The sequence below is a fragment of the Amphiura filiformis genome, chromosome 15 (genome assembly GCF_039555335.1).
Source record: "Amphiura filiformis chromosome 15, Afil_fr2py, whole genome shotgun sequence".
Taxonomy (NCBI): domain Eukaryota; kingdom Metazoa; phylum Echinodermata; class Ophiuroidea; order Amphilepidida; family Amphiuridae; genus Amphiura; species Amphiura filiformis.
The window spans coordinates 37,539,677-37,556,816 of record NC_092642.1 but is presented as its reverse complement, the minus strand read 5'-3'; the positions used below and the strand labels follow the sequence as shown (position 1 = coordinate 37,556,816).

General features: G+C 38.7%; 1 protein-coding gene across 1 annotated transcript in view; it reads right to left on the bottom strand.

The window, feature by feature from the left end:
• Positions 1-1,881: 1,881 nt before the first annotated feature.
• The window catches only part of LOC140170925 (probable tubulin polyglutamylase ttll-15), a 43,697-nt gene continuing 28,438 nt past the window's right edge, over positions 1,882-17,140 (bottom strand). The window contains exons 8-12 of the mRNA XM_072194123.1: positions 16,557-16,626; positions 13,941-14,074; positions 2,734-2,818; positions 2,121-2,234; positions 1,882-2,013 (exon numbers count right to left, since the gene is read on the bottom strand). Coding sequence (XP_072050224.1) covers positions 1,882-2,013; positions 2,121-2,234; positions 2,734-2,818; positions 13,941-14,074; positions 16,557-16,626 — 535 coding nt within the window. The remainder of the gene's footprint in view (positions 2,014-2,120; positions 2,235-2,733; positions 2,819-13,940; positions 14,075-16,556; positions 16,627-17,140) is intronic.

Here is a 17,140-nt window from a genome sequence, read left to right as displayed (position 1 = left end):
GCCCAATATTGCAGAAGCAATAAATTAAAGGGAGGCCAAAACATCAAAACAGCAAAAAGAAAAAGAAAACTTAAACCAAAAATACAGAAACACAAACACCAAACAAAACAAGGAACTGGCTAGCCAAGATGGGTACGGAGGGCTGACTTAAAGGACTGCAGAGAATTACTTTTGATAATGTCCTCAGGAATGTAGTTCCAGAGTGTCGGAGCATAAGGATAGAAGGATATTAAATTGGCACACGGTCAGACGATAGAGAGCAGGAACGATGGCACGGGAGTTTAGATTACGTAGTGAAGGCCGGGAGTGAGGGTTGTAGGGGTTAGGAGAGGAGGAAAGATGATGGAGGATTTTATACAGATGACAGAGAGTAGCAAAGTCCCTGCGTTTGGAGAGCAAGGGAAGGTCAGACTTCTGGCGAAGGTCCTCGTGGTTAAGATTCCAGGACTCCAAGATAACCCTGGCGGCGAAATGCTGACAGGGTAATCTTTAAGGGATTCCATGTGACACTACCATATTCCATGATTGGGCGAACAATCGCAAGATAAATGATTCCAGTTGATTAGTGTTATGATTCCAATTTAATAATCTTCTTTAAGTTTTTTTCCTGAATATCATCTTTATCCGGTTTTAAAATATCATTATGATAATCAATCGGTCACTATACGGATCTAAGATCACTTAACATTGATCATGGTTCATTCTTGAAAATCTCTTGATACGAAATTTATATCATGTGCTTATGGAAAGTTAAAAGCGATGCAATTCTAATAGAGGAATATAATGGACAAATGGACGGTTGAATAGATGAAAAGTGAATTATTCAATCGACATTCTTAGTCAGTGGGAGTGGTCTAGTTCGTAGACACATTTTTGATTGGACAATCGCAAGATTTCGGGTGCCGTTTATCAGGCCGTAGACGACCCCACGTCATCATGCGTCTTGATAATGCCTTACACGCTTGTGGAGGTGCGCGTATGTATTGCGCTGTAATGCGTAGACTAGTGCGGAATACGCGACGCGCTAGCAGTACGCGCAACAGAATACGTGAAGTTGTAAACAAGTTTCGTTCATTTCATAATGAGGGGAGTTTTTATGACGGTAACTTAGTTTTTGCTTTAAAAAAATGGTTTACAGTTATTAAAATAATATTTAACTGACTAAGAATGAGAATAAACGATAGGAATTTTTATTTTGCCTATCCTCTACCTATGATAGACGACAGGCAGGTCCAATATTTTTATCGTAGTGGCGCCGGCATCCACTACTCAAAATATTGGACCTGCCTGTCGTCTATCACACGGTAGAGGATAGGCAAAATAAAAATTCCTATCGTTTATTCTCACTCTTAGTCAGTGGGAGTGGTCTATTAGTAGACACATAATCTGATTGGCCAATCGCATGATTTTGGATGTGGTCTATCAGGCTGTAGACGACCCCACGTCATCATGAGTGTTGATAACGCGTAACACGCTCATAGAGGTGCTTATGTATTGCGTTGTATGCGTAGACGCAGTGCGGAATACTCGCACGCGCTAGCAGTAGGCGCAACAAAAGATGTGAAGTTGTAAACAAGTTTCGTTCATTTTAGAAAAAGGGGAGTTTTTATGACGGTAACTTAATTTTTGCTTTAAAAATAATTTACAGTTATTAAAATAATATTTAACTAACTAAGAATGAGAATAAACGATAGGAATTTTTATTTTGCCTATCCTCTATCTATGATAGACGACAGGCAGGGCCAATATTTTTATCGTAGTGGATAGCGGCTGCGCCGGCATCCACTACACACAATATTGGACCTGCCTGTCGTCTATCACATATCACGGTAGAGGATAGGCAAAATAAAAATTCCTATCGTTTATTCTCTAACTCTCGTACTACTTGATATTATTACACCATTGAATATCTCGCACACATTTCAGTCGTAGCCACTCCCTCGTCAGTGCATTGTCATCTGTTCTTGATGATTTGTATGTTCGAGAATCTCCAACAGGTTCAGTGGGTTGTTCCTAAAACAATGTCAAACAGTAAAACATGTTACTTTTGTTAGCTTGCCAATGTTGTCGGATAATTTACCACTTTTTATCTAGAATTGGGCCTATTCCATTATACTTACTGTTGTAATAGGATACACGAGTCTTGTTTGTCCTCGTCTTAAATGCTCCCAAAGCACTGACTTCAAGATGTCTCTTTCGGTGTCTGATAAACATTTAGAGCAAAGCTGACATTCCTATGTAAGGAAATCAAATGACAGAATGTTGATGCACTCAATGTTGATTGGGTGTTTTCCAATGTCAATCAAAGGCGGCGGAAGAGGGGATGGGCGGAAGGGACGCGCCCCTCCCCCATAAGGGACGTCCCCCCCCTGAAAATCCTAATAGAGATAAAATAAAGCAATAGTTGCCCTGTGTATCCTGCTTTTGGGGCGAAAAGCAGCAAGCTTTGGCCCAAAATCCCGGGCCAAAATAGAGTAAATTGCTCAAGTTTGTGCGCTTTGCCCGCACTGGCCCCTCAAATACCAAAAGCAATATTTAATTCAAAACTTGGAAAAAGAATGCTTTAACATTTAACTTCAGCCATTACTCATATATCGTATCGGTCAGTGGGTTATAGGGATGTGACAGTGCAGGTTGGGTGCACATGTGTGTGTGTGTGGGAATACGTGTAAGTATGTATTTTGTGCGTACGCGCAGTTTACGCTTGCCAATAATAATGCTAATTTGACCTACCTTTGATTTGCATAAGTTGCATACGGATGTATAACAGATGTCTTTTTCTACGTGTATATCACTATCCCTTATAACATACGGAATGCTGGAAATATTAAGCATAAAGAATGTTTAAATGAAACCAATTGAATACATGAATCCAAAACTCACCCAAGTCCATGGGAAGTGATTTTGAGGAAAAAAACCTGTGTATCATTTTAATTCCTTCAGTTAGATTTACCTGGTCAATATGGTAAGTTGTACGTGCTAATGGGTGGGTTAAACTGTATTAGGTATGACGATTAGCATTTCAGGGAATTCGTGGGGTTCGTTTTAAATTCTGGACTTGGGTGGTTTTTTGAATCATATACTAAGACAATAATGTTGGAATGAGATTACCACTAGTAAGATAATACAAAATAAAGCACACAGTTATGTATAATGTTGATAAGCATTCTGCCATGTAATATAAACCACACACTTTCCTTGATTAAACCCATTTTTTTTCCCAAAAGTTACTCTCCAGCAATGAATGTGTTACAAGTGTACTTTTATACATACTGGATTTCAATCAATGTGTTACAAGACTCAAATCATGGACTTGGGTTGATTCTTTCATACATGCTATTTTTCACATGCTCAATAGACACAGTGGATGAATTTGAGTTGTTCTTTCATACATATGACAGGCCTATGTATAGCAACACTTTCCCATGCTTAACTGAATTTTGCCAAAGTATGGACTTGGGTGGCTTTTGTATTCATATATTCAATTATCTATTAGGCCTACAAGCAGAAATGTTTAATCCAATTAACAACGATAAGGTATAACACATTAGACAATTATAGCTGCGCGCTATCTGTTTTGAGGTCATTGCGGGAACTCAGAGAGTCGAGGTAAAACAAATAGGAAAAATACCGAGGCCCAACACAAACCCCAACAATTTCACGCAACAGCCGGTGCAAATTTAATTTCATTCATAACCGCTATTTGAGATAATGATGACCTCCATTTGCGTTCGCGTTTTTATGATTGGATCACGCGCATCGCGTCATTCATTATTTCATGAGCGTACTGTAATGATTTATTCAGGGTGTAGTATATGGATTATTCTGATAAACAACATGTAACACAAAAAACATGGAGCAAAATGGCAAACGGAAGTACAGGGTGTCCTAAAGAAAAGAGGCCCCTCATTGCGCCCTCTTTTTCTCCTATTTCTGAAAAGTTGATTAAATATATTTTGGTATGTAAAGAAACCTTTAATCGTTAGCTTTAATAAGCCAAAACAATTATTTCAATCGGCTCACAACTTTTGAAGATATGCTCGTTTGAATAAAAGTACCGGTTTTTCACTCTGTCCACGGATAGCAAACAGAGTGGTTGGGATGGCTCATGCTGTGGAGTGGCCTGCACGGTCACCAGACCTGACGCCACTTGATTTTTTTCCTTTGTGGCAAAATCCAAGATCTTTGCAAACGTTTTACTGAGTGCATTCGCAAGCATCCGGCGCACAAGGATGGTACGCAACGCAATTGATGCAATGAGGACCAGGGCTGAAACATGTATTCGCCAAGGAGGCAACCAGGTAGAGGGCAGAGCAGCACAGTAAACTCACTTCAGAAGAACAAAAGACAAACCAAGCAGCCTTTTAGGGCTACTTTTCATCCGAAAAAGAGAAATGACTTATGTTGTAAATTTAAAAAAAGCAAGAAACAACAAAGTAAGAAAGTAAGAAACATAATAATACAAAAAGGCATAAATAACCAAGAAAAAATAAGTAATTGCAAGTAAAGCAAAAGAAGTCCCATTCGGCATCCATTTTACCCACAAATTAATGACACTATTAACAAAATCCATTGCCCATAAACCCACCGGTAAAACTCATTCCATAAATTAAGTTATTGTGTGACCCTTAAGGGTATCCGTAGGGAGAACACTAAGTGATACGGCCAGGTCGGGCCAGGTGCATGTTTGTTCGCGGTCTACAGGTGTAACTAGGTTGTTGTATATTCTATAATTTTCCTGGTGTGTTAACTGTGATTACATCTAGACACCGGTTTATTTTTTATTTGAACGGGACCCTAATTTAATGAGAAAAACGCCGAAAAGAGAGGCCCGGCAAAAGCCGATTTGCAGACAATTTTGTAGCTACAGACAGCTCGTATTCCATATAACAACTACGGAAACCAATCAGTGCCAGAAGTGTTGATTTATATTTCATCCACTTAGGTTTGGTTTAACCCACTAAAAGGTGAAACTTTAAGGCTGATCATTTTAATTATAAATGTAGTGTGTGTGTAAAAGTATGTTTCTCAAAATGGAGGAGAGCGCCTATGACTATTGTCCGTTCTGTCTACATGGTCTATGATAATTGTTTTTTTCTTACCGAAATATATTCACTTAACACAGACCACGGTTGCCAAACAAATGAGGGCAAACCGCGGGTCAAATCATTGAAAAGTCGCCCAATATTTTTTTTATCAACCGTTGGTTTCTATGAGATAAAAAACTACCAGAAGCCGCGTAAGCCAATGTTGAGAAGTCATGCAATATTTTTCTTAACCATCAATTGGTGTCTATAGGACAGGAAATTGTCGCGAGGAAAATCTTCAAAACTCATCCTATTGACCTAGGCCTATTGCATCGCGGGTTTGGCAACCCTGTAATATATACAGTTATATAACATCGCACCGCATTGTGAGGTGAACGAACTGAATGTTGACATTGTATTCAGGATTTAAAACAAGAACTGTCTTTAAACAGACAATGCGGTTGGTATAAAACATAGCGTGTGATATCATGATATCAACTTCAAAATCTAAAAACAAAAGTAAAGAAAAAATTTAGGGCGAAATAAATAAACAGCGTAGGCCTACAGCAGGTGCTATCTTGTAAATAATGATAAGAGGAACATGAAAAAAAACCAGCAGAGAGCATGCACCCCAGTAAAGAGTTAAATAAAGCAAGGAAAAATCATAATGTGCAGAAGGCCTACTTTTCGGATGATATTTACAGAAACAAAAATAAAGAACTAAAGATCTAAAAACAAAAGTAAAGAAAATGAGGGCGAAATAAATAAACAGCGTACAGCATGTGCTGACTTGTCAATAACGGTAAGAGGAGCATGTACCTCAATAAAGAGTTTAAATAAAACAAGGAAAATCATAATGTGCAGAGGCCTACTTTTCGGATGATATTCACTGAAACAGAAAAAGAAATAAGTTTAAAGAATGATATATTTTAAGATTAGATAATGAACAATCATTCTGTCTCACCAGTTGCATTTACAAGGCCCTTGTTATAACCAGTGGTGGCGGGTGATTTTTTTCGGGGGGGGGGTGAAGGGTCACACAAGGTTCTGAACAGAAACGTCACATACGGACCAACCCACACTACCGAGAACCGCGAATGCCGAGAACCGCGAAAGCCGAGAACCGCTCTAGTTTTATAAAGTTATCATTGCGGAATGTTTGATATTCATGCATCGTATGTGTACTCCTTTTCAATCTTTGAAGTAGCCAAACCTCCGTGGACAGAGCACAAAACGGGTACATTTTTTTAAAAGAGCATATCTTCAAAAGTTGTGAGCCGATTGATATAATTGTTTTGGTTTATTAAAGCTAACAACTCAGGTTTCTTTACATACTAAAATATGTTTAATCAGCTTTTCAAAATAGGAGAAAAAGAGGGCGCAATGAGGGGCCTCTTTTTTGGGACACCCTGTATAATCACAAACTTAACTACACGATACATTCATCAAATAATGAACCTATCGTACAGACACTCCCGCTATAATTATGAAAGTCATGTCTACAAACATAAAGTAACAAAATCGTCGAACAGTGCAGCACAGAAAAATCACGAGCTAACTAAACGAGCTCCAAATCATAAGTGTTAGGCCTATTTACTAGCTGACAGGATTGAACCCTGCCTTCACGTACATATGGTCAAATTGAAATTCTAGTTGAACAGCACCAGCCAATGGGAGAGTGGCGACGATGCAGTGACGATGCTGGCGACGCGACGGCCCGGTGGCGCCAGATCCGTTACCCGGTCCCCGGGGGGGGGGGGCACTCGTGTATAGAAGTTGTAAGTATCCGCGTAAAGAAAACACGGATTTAGGGTGGTTTTGAAAAGCAAAACTGGGATCCGCGCGGATCCGCGATTAGGGTCTCAAAACACTTTTAAGGATCATCCTCGCTTAACGTATTTTTTAAATGACCCAATTACCGGCCATTTGTGGTGACATATTCATCAAGTTATTTGGCACAAAAGAGTGGTTTCCGAGCGATTTTACAACCAGATTAAAAAAAATTCTGAATAACACTCATACCGACGCACGCAATGTCTCCCGGCAATGTCTATCCTTGTTTAGGGGCAATTCTTTGACATCAAATTTTTGACATCCTTGCTTAAGGTAATTTTTGGAAGTCAATTCACGCGCATGTTTACAACATTTATGCATGAGTAGCCCCCGGCCGGGTCCCCGTCTCTGGACTCACCAACCGGGTCTTCATCAGACTGCGCTGAGACTTTGGTCACGCGATGGTAATCGGCGAAGAAGTAACACGATGGGGTCATAGGCGCGCCGGTAACAGTGGTAACAGGAAACGGGGACCAATCACAGTGTCATCGCCCCGATATCTTCATGGTAGAAATCGCCATGGTAGGTTGAATCCACATCCACTCATGGCCATTTTATTCCGACCTTATGAGAGACATAATTAGCCAAGTGACTTGACTAAGAGCGTGTTTCTACAGAGCCAAATACCGTTTTGGAAACGGTATGGAACCGTTAATCACTCCTGTGGAAACAGCCTCCAACGCCTTTTTGCAACGCCTTTTCATCGCCAACGGAAACCTCGTTGGAGTAGGTTTTTGCCGTTGACGAAGCGGGTAGATTTTCTGTGGAAACAGACCTAAGCGGTAACTTGCCGATTATTGAGCAAAATCAAACAAAATGGCTGTTAATCAACATGTTAACTGGACAGACAACATGACAAAAACGTTAATAACAGCCTGGGCAACATAACAAGTCCAAACTATTATGTCTTACCTTACCTATCCTCTTCGGGCCCTGTGGCCCATAAGGCTGCAAGTCTCCTCCTCCAGCTGTCCCTTTCTCTAGCTACTGGCTTGGCTTCACTCCATGACCTCCACCCTAATTTCTTCCTTTCTTTTTCCACTGTCCGCCTCCATGTTGTCTTAGGGCGACCAACTTTCCTTCTGCCTTCTGGAGCCCAGGAAAGTGCTGTCATGCAGTGGCTATTATCTTCCATCCTTAGCACATGGCCAATCCATTTCCACCTCCTTCTTTTTACTTCTTCACTTGTCCTGTTCATTTTGGTTTTCTTTAGTAAGTCATTATTTGAAATGACATATGGCCATCTAATATTCAGTATTCTCCTGAGACATTTGAATTGAAAAGTGTCCAACTTCCTGTTATCACTATCATTGATCTTCCAGGTTTCACAGCCGTATAATAATACTGACATTACCAGAGATTTGAACAGCTTCAGTTTGGTTCCTAAAGTGAGTTTGCTTGCATTCCATATTTGTTTGAGCTTCATGAATGATCCCATTGCCTTGCAAATTCTGTTCCTCATGTCTTCTCCCCCTCCACCTTGGTTGCTGACATTTGCACCTAGGTATGTATACTTTTCTACCTCGTTTAGTTGCTGGCCTGCTAAGACTATCCTGGTGTTGGATTTGCTGTTTATTCTAAGCACTTCAGTTTTCTTGGTATTAATTTTTAAACCAGTTCTTGCTGCAAATTCACATAGCTTTGTTGCCTTATCCTGCATGTGTTGGATGGTAGATGATAGAAGAGCTATATCATCCGCAAAGTCCAAATCCTCTAATTTAGTCATAAATTTCCATCTGATTCCTGTGTTATTTCCTCTGTTGCATGTTTCATAATCCAATCAACCACAATCAAGAAAATAAAGCCAGACATTACATCTCCTTGCTTCACACCGGTTTTCACCTTAAACCATTCTGACTCCTCCCCTTCATCTAATACTGCGCACTCGCTATCTTCATACAAGATCTGGACCATTCTTATTATCTTTGATGGAATTCCATAGCTAGCCATAATTTTCCACAGGCTTTCTCGGTGTACGGAGTCAAACGCTTTTTCAAAGTCCACAAACGTAATGTATAAGGTTGACTGCCACTCTACGACTTGCTCAATAATATTCCGCAAAACAAAAATCTGCTCCACTGTACTTTTTCCACTTCTAAATCCAGCCTGTTCATCTCTCAACTTGTTGTCTACTCCATCTCTAATTCTATCAATAAGTACTCTTCCAAATACTTTACTTGGGACAGAAGTCAACGTAATGCCTCGCCAATTTCCGCATTCTGTGAGATCCCCTTTCTTTGGTAACTTGACTATGAGCCCCTGCTTCCATGTTTTGGGTACTTCTTCTTTATCCCAGATTGTGTTAAAAAGGCCTGCGAGCCAGTCTACAGTTGTGTCTATGTCTACTTTCAACAATTCAGCCGTAATTTCATCTTTGCCACCTGATTTTCCGTTTTCATTGTTCTAATTGCTGCTCTAATTTCTGCTTTTGAGATGTGTTGATCACTTATGTCCTCGATTACCGTTTCATGTTCATTTAACTCCTCTGATACTGGGTTGGTTGGTAGTGGTCTATTTAAAACTTCTTCAAAATGTTCTCGCCATCTTGTTCTCCTTGCTGATTGTTCTGTTAATATGTTCCCAGATTTGTCCTTTACAGCGTTGCTTGTTCTGCTTTTATCATTGCTTAAAGTCTTTGTAATGTCATACAATTCCTTCATTCGCCCATTTCCTGCTGCTTGTTCTGCCCGAGCTGCGAGATCATCAGCCCATTCCCGCTTGTCCCTTCTCATACTTTTCTTGACTTCCTTGTCTTTGCTCCGGTATTCGACTTTTAAGTTCTGTTTGATTCTGCTTGACTTTGTCTGTTCAATGTCACTCTTCAGCTTTATCCTCTCCTCTACTAAATCCCATGATTCCTTGCTGATCCATGGTTTCTGGCCCTTCTTTTTGTACCCGAGAACCTTCTGTGCAGTTTCTTTGTAAGCATTCTCAAAATGTTGCCACTTCTTCTCTACACTCTCTTCTACATCCTCATAATCTTGGAGTACATCAAATCTATTTTTAAGTTCAATTTTGAATTTTGATCTGATGGTAGTCTGTTGGAGTTTGGTTGTATCAAATTTCCTTCTTGTTACTTTTGGTTGTTGCTTTCTTTTCAACTTAATCTTGAGTTTGGTACGAACTAGTTGATGATCGCTGTATATATCAGCTCCCCGCATGGCCCTTGTATCCTGTACAGATGTCCTGTGCTGTCTGCTTACCATTACATGATCAATTTGGTTCTTAGTTCTTCCATCTGGAGAAACCCACGTTTGCTTGTGTATCTGTCGATGAGGAAAAATTGTTCCAGTAATCACAAGGTTATTTAGATTACAAAAGTCGACAAGCCTCTCTCCATTGTCATTCCTCACTCCTAGTCCATGTTTTCCCATGATGCTTTCACAGCCTTCATTATCCTCTCCAACCTTAGCATTAAGGTCTCCCATCACAATAAGTACGTCATGTTTGTGAATGCTATCTACAATTGCTTGCAGTTGCTCATAAAAATTGTCTTTATCCTCTTCATTTGTTTCATTGGTGGGTGCATATACTTGAAGAATTGAGAATTTCAAAAATTTTGAAAAGAAAAGAAAAAAAAACTATTATGTAAAGCCACAATTTCTCCGTGATACGGAAAAACAGAAAAACTGACGGAATTCGGGGTTTGCTCACGGAAATTTGAAAATGCTACAAAATAGTGAAAAACTGTGTAAAATGTAAAACTTTTCTGTTGATTTGCAAAATATAACAAAAAAAAGTGATTATTTAGCAATAATCAACCATTAAACAATCCATTCTAGCATTACTATTCTAGGCCTACGATGCAAGATTTTGGCCATACTATCGTAAAAGGTAAGACAAAATACACTTTTAAAACATGTTTGTCATTCAGATTAAACGGTATGAACACGCCAACGGCAAAAACCTGTCTGTGGAAACAGCAGGTTAAACGGTAAGATAACGGTAAGATAGCGTTATCCATTTAGCGGTAACTTAGCGGTGCGCCTGTAGAAACACGTTCTAAGGCTACTGACAATAGCCGGGGTAATTGATTTCTCGCTGTGTGAGTAAGCTTGTATATACGACATTGCGGTCAATGGTCATACTCCCTCCACTGGAGTAGTGAGTGCAGCTATAGCCTGCGCGCTGTAGTCCATACAGGATCAACGCAATATAAAATTAGAATTTGGTCAGATTTTGAGTTCAAGACGCACGGTCTTTTTTCAAGACGCAAGCTAACTACTATCATATCTGTTCAACACGTACTTTCAAGTGTATGAGACCAGATCTGGTTTCTTGAGACGAAATCATTTACGGGAGATATTCATCCCTTTCTACACCGGTATCCGAAGATTTTCGTCTGATATCAAAATCGTGCATAGCAATTCACGTGTATCGATCCCGGTATTTATTTTAGTATCTCTGCTGCACCAAATAATTATTACTTAGCCAGGCGATGTCGGTGTGCCCCTCTTCTTATTGAGTGCTGGCTGTTGGCAGTATATCTGGCCATAATTCAAATCTGACGACATCATAATCATAATAAGGAGGAGAGGTGGTTTGAGAGGGGAGTGAAAGAAGCCAACCGAGCAGCCTGTTATCGCACACCTGGGACCCACCGTGAGATTACTTCCTCGCCGATTACCATCATGTGACCAAACCATCAGTCAAGTCTCTGCGCAGTCTGAAGACACTGTGAACGGGTCGCAACGTTACTAAAAATTGTTGGTGAGTCCAGAATTGGATTCATATTATTGTCTATTTTGCTTTGAACCTCAGAATATCCCTCTGGGGCTACGCCCCCGGGGGGGGGGGGCACTTCCATAACAATTAACAGATATGCATCATGTGCCTCGGGATAGACCCCCTTTTTCAAACCGGCTTGTACCCAATGACCCCCTTTTTGTGTTATGGTCCTTCCTATTACCCAATGACCCCCTTTAAAAAAAATCATGTAGTCAATGACCCCCGTTTTTCTATTTCCTGCTACCCAATGACCCCCCTTTTTAATTCCCAAATTTAGGTGGTATTTGTGTTCTCCTTCAGAAATAATGAGATTTCTCAAATTTCCAAGGTGGCCAAGTTGTTTTTTCGCAGTTTGGCACTTATTTATGTGTACTTAATGATACTCTTTTGGCAATCCTGTACCCAATGACTCCCATTTTACAATTTGTTACCCCAATGACCATCCTTTTTTCAAAGTTTCATACCGAATGACCCCATTTTTTTCAGGTTGTGTACTGAATGACCCCATATTTTTGTAATTGTACATTTGACCTGCATGCCCCCTACTTTTAACATGGCCGAGGCACATCCCTGCCATTTCAGATAGGGAGTGCCCCCCGGGGGCTACGCCCCTCGGGATATTCATCGGTTCCATAGGTAAAATATTTAGATTTATCACAATGTCCTCCAAATAACCGATGCGCAGTTATAACCTTTAATTGCACTCACTACAATGTATTACAGCTCAAGGGTATGACACAGGGAGCCATTGATACCTATACCTATCGGGCATCGATAGCGCTACAGGTCCAAACTACACACGGTGCCTAATTGTGTGACCCTTAAGGGTATCCGTAGGGAGAACACTAAGTGATACGGCCAGGTCGGGCCAGGTGCATGTTTGTTCGCGGTCTACAGGTGTAACTAGGTTGTTGTATATTCTATAATTTTCCTGGTGTGTTAACTGTGATTACATCTAGACACCAGTTTATTTTTTATTTGAACGGGACCCTAATTTAATGAGAAAATCGCCGACAAAGAGAGGCCCGGCAAAAGCCGATTTGCAGACAATTTTGTAGCTACAGACAGCTCGTATTCCATATAACAACTACGGAAACCAATCAGTGCCAGAAGTGTTGATTTATATTTCATCCACTTAGGTTTGGTTTAACCCACTAAAAGGTGAAACTTTAAGGCTGATCATTTTAATTATAAATGTAGTGTGTGTGTAAAAGTATGTTTCTCAAAATGGAGGAGAGCGCCTATGACTATTGTCCGTTCTGTCTACATGGTCTATGATAATTGATTTTTTCTTACCGAAATATATTCACTTAACACAGACCACGGTTGCCAAACAAATGAGGGCAAACCGCGGGTCAAATCATTGAAAAGTCGCCCAATATTTTTTTTATCAACCGTTGGTTTCTATGAGATAAAAAAACTACCAGAAGCCGCGTAAGCCAATGTTGAGAAGTCATGCAATATTTTTCTTAACCATCAATTGGTGTCTATAGGACAGGAAATTGTCGCGAGGAAAATCTTCAAAACTCATCCTATTGACCTAGGCCTATTACATCGCGGGTTTGGCAACCCTGTAATATATACAGTTATATAACATCGCACCGCATTGTGAGGTGAACGAACTGAATGTTGACATTGTATTCAGGATTTAAAACAAGAACTGTCTTTAAACAGACAATGCGGTTGGTATAAAACATAGCGTGTGATATCATGATATCAACTTCAAAATCTAAAAACAAAAGTAAAGAAATAATTTAGGGCGAAATAAATAAACAGCGTACAGCAGGTGCTATCTTGTAAATAATGATAAGAGGAACATGAAAAAAAACCAGCAGAGAGCATGCACCCCAGTAAAGAGTTAAATAAAGCAAGGAAAAATCATAATGTGCAGAAGGCCTACTTTTCGGATGATATTTACAGAAACAAAAATAAAGAACTAAAGATCTAAAAACAAAAGTAAAGAAAATGAGGGCGAAATAAATAAACAGCGTACAGCATGTGCTGACTTGTCAATAACGGTAAGAGGAGCATGTACCTCAATAAAGAGTTTAAATAAAACAAGGAAAATCATAATGTGCAGAGGCCTACTTTTCGGATGATATTCACTGAAACAGAAAAAAAGAAATAAGTTTAAAGAATGATATATTTTAAGATTAGATAATGAACAATCATTCTGTCTCACCAGTTGCATTTACAAGGCCCTTGTTATAACCAGTGGTGGCGGGTGATTTTTTTCGGGGGTGAAGGGTCACACAAGGTTCTGAACAGAAACGTCACATACGGACCAACCCACACTACCGAGAACCGCGAATGCCGAGAACCGCGAAAGCCGAGAACCGCTCTAGTTCTTACCTTGTCTTGTGGAAGTCATAAAAGCTGGCGATGCCCAATGCACGGAACAAATTATATACTACATTATTACAAAATGGTCCATCAAGTTGGTCATTGCCAAGTTGTATACAATCCATATCTGGGTTAAAATTGACCTGCAAGTATATACAAAGGCAAGGTATTACATGTAAATGTATTGTTTGAATAGCGTGGTTATTATTGTTGTTATTATTACTGTTATTATTACTATTATTGTTACTATAATCATCATTATTATTATCATTATTATCATTATTATTATCACTATTATTATTATTATTATTATTATTATTATTATTATTATTATTATTATTATTATTATTATTATCATTGTTGTTGTTGTTATTGTTATTGTTATTTTCATTGTTGTTGTTGTTGTTGTTGTTGTTGTTGTTGTTGTTGTTGTTGTCATTTACACTTGTCGCTGATCAATCCATGTCAAAATTGGCAAGCTCTAGCTTAGCTTAACTTTTCTTGTTTATTGTGAACCATAAGCACTTCTCACGTTTTTCAATATTAGTCAAAATTGGTCAAAACGTTTTAATAACATTGAAATGTATGGTTATAGATCAGGAAATCGTTTTAAAACATTTTATTTACTGAATGTTGATAAGGTATAAAATAGGCTATGTGTGCAAACATTTTGAAAGAAAACGTTTTTTATGTTTAAATAATATTACATGCAGTTAGCTGAAGTTAAGTTGCAAGTGTAATATGACCATTTTGACATTATTATGGACCCAAAACATAATAATGATAAAATTGGATGTTTTACGACCCAATATTTATTGGTCTCGCTATGAATTTTAAAATATTGGGACTCGACTAGGTATTGTCCAATATTTTAAAACACATAGCTCGACCAATAAATATGGGCTCAATCGATCCAATTTTATATCAATGTTGGTCTGTTTCGTGGTATCCTGGTGGCGTGCCTGGCTTGGAGCACAAGTCAGGCACGCCACTGACAAACTGATAAATCATGTTTTAAAGAGTGTGAAAAACAAGAAATCAACAGCTATCAGAACATTGGATTGAGTACAATCAAGAATATCTTTATACATTTTCTGACCTAGGAGTAATGATGAGTGATTATTAATGTAAGATCTTTTAATGTCCAAAGTGACATATAATAATACAATTTTTCTTGAAAGTTGCCGCCATGAATGCTTTATCGTAACATGTTCTGAATATGAACGTCGCAACTTTTATAATAATAATAATGTGAACAAGTACTTTGGACTGTTATAACTCTTAAAAAAAGGAAAAACTACCTTCAAATGGTCCAAATCTGGCGAAAATCACAAAAGGTCCATTCATCAGGGCCATCAAATGTCCATTTACGGGAAGGGTTAAGTCCAATTTTACATTGAAGACAAATTATTTTTAAACAACAGATCTACATTTCCGAAAATACAAACGCCTGAATGCAATTACCGCTGCCCAGTGAGTGCCCACCCAGTAAATTATTTCCCCGATATTAGGCAAAAATGAATTAAATTGCCCACCAAGTAAATTATTTACCACCCAGAACAGCAGACCGGACATCAAATTGGCAGGAATCAGCATGTCAGAGTCCAGTGGGTACATCCTCATTAAAATTGGTAGACCTCTCCCCCAGATTATTAGGACCCCGCGGGTGGGTTTTCATACGGCTAAGATTTGGTGGGTTTACACGGTACCTGGTGTACAGAGAGTACACTTGTACCCGAGTCCGAGACGAGTAAAATATAGACTATGCCATAGTCGAATTTTATTAAAAATATGTTATCATTAGTCATGATGAACCCATTTCGTTGAACCCAAAATTATACTGATGTTAATTAAAATTAAAGTATTCAATAGTAAAATGGTCATAAAGAGTTAAAAATATCAGATGATTAGTGACAATAAAAGTAATTGAATGCAACATTAACTTGCATAATTATAATGGCTCACTTTAATACTGAACAATTCTGATTTTGGAATCTACCAGTTTATTGATAGCGAACCCCGAATAATTCGACTATGGACTTTGAATTGTAAGCAGAACTTTACTTACTTTGTAAGCATACTTATTTATCAGTCCATTAACCACAAGTACGCGCTAGATGTTTGATGAGAGATTAACTTTCGCGTCAACACAAAAGCGCCGCAAATACCACAGACAGTTGTGTACGGTGTAGTTAATGGTAATGGCGCGGGCCCAGAAGATTTTTAAACCATAGCGAGATATAGGCGACCAATCACAAGGCAGATCCATTTAAAGATGCATTACATCATGGCCAATTTTAGTTAGGACAGAAATTGGCCTAACTCTCCATAGAGTCCCGTGTTAAAAATCTTAACCGCAAGGCAAAGTCAGTAGTCTACTTGGGAAGCTAACAAAGAGAGGGAGTAGGGTGACTAGACTGAAAAGATCAGATGTGAAAATCTATCAATTGTGCACACATTAATTAAATCAGAGTTTTACGCTTAAATACAATATCCAGAGTATGCACAATGGGCAAGTGAACTACGGGGTAGTCTAAGTAAAATAAAATCCATAAAATCTTTGCTTGCATTTGTAAAAAAAAAAAAAAACATTAGCCACGTTAAAAGAAATTCTGGATACACTACCTCAATAAGATGAATTTTCAAATCACTGTCTAAAATGAAGTCCCACCTTGTCCACTGAAAATGCCTAGTTCTAATAGAAAATAATCAGAAGAAGAAACAAATAAGATAAAACAATTAATATGCATGGTAAATCAAATAACAGACTACAACATTAAGGGGTACTACACCTGGCCAATTTGTGCCTATTTTTGCATTTTTCTCAAAAATTATAGCGCATTGGTGACAAGTAAGATATGTATATTATAGGGGCAAGGACTACAACTACTGCAGTAGTGCAGTAGTTGTAGTCTTTGCCCCTATAATATACATATCTTACTTGTCACTAATGCGCTATAATTTTTGATAAAAATGCAAAAATAGGCACAAAATTGGCCAGGGGTGTAATGTAAAATAATACATTTAAACGCTTACAATTTGGCCGACATCGCGACAGAACGCCAAACCATTGATACTCATTATTTGTTAATGTGTACACTGGTAGACTTCCGTTAACATTTATTGTCAAGGGGACGGCCATTAATCATGTTAATTGCGAGTTTCAATCGATTGAAGTTAATTGTTTGATTCCTTGATCCATCAATCGA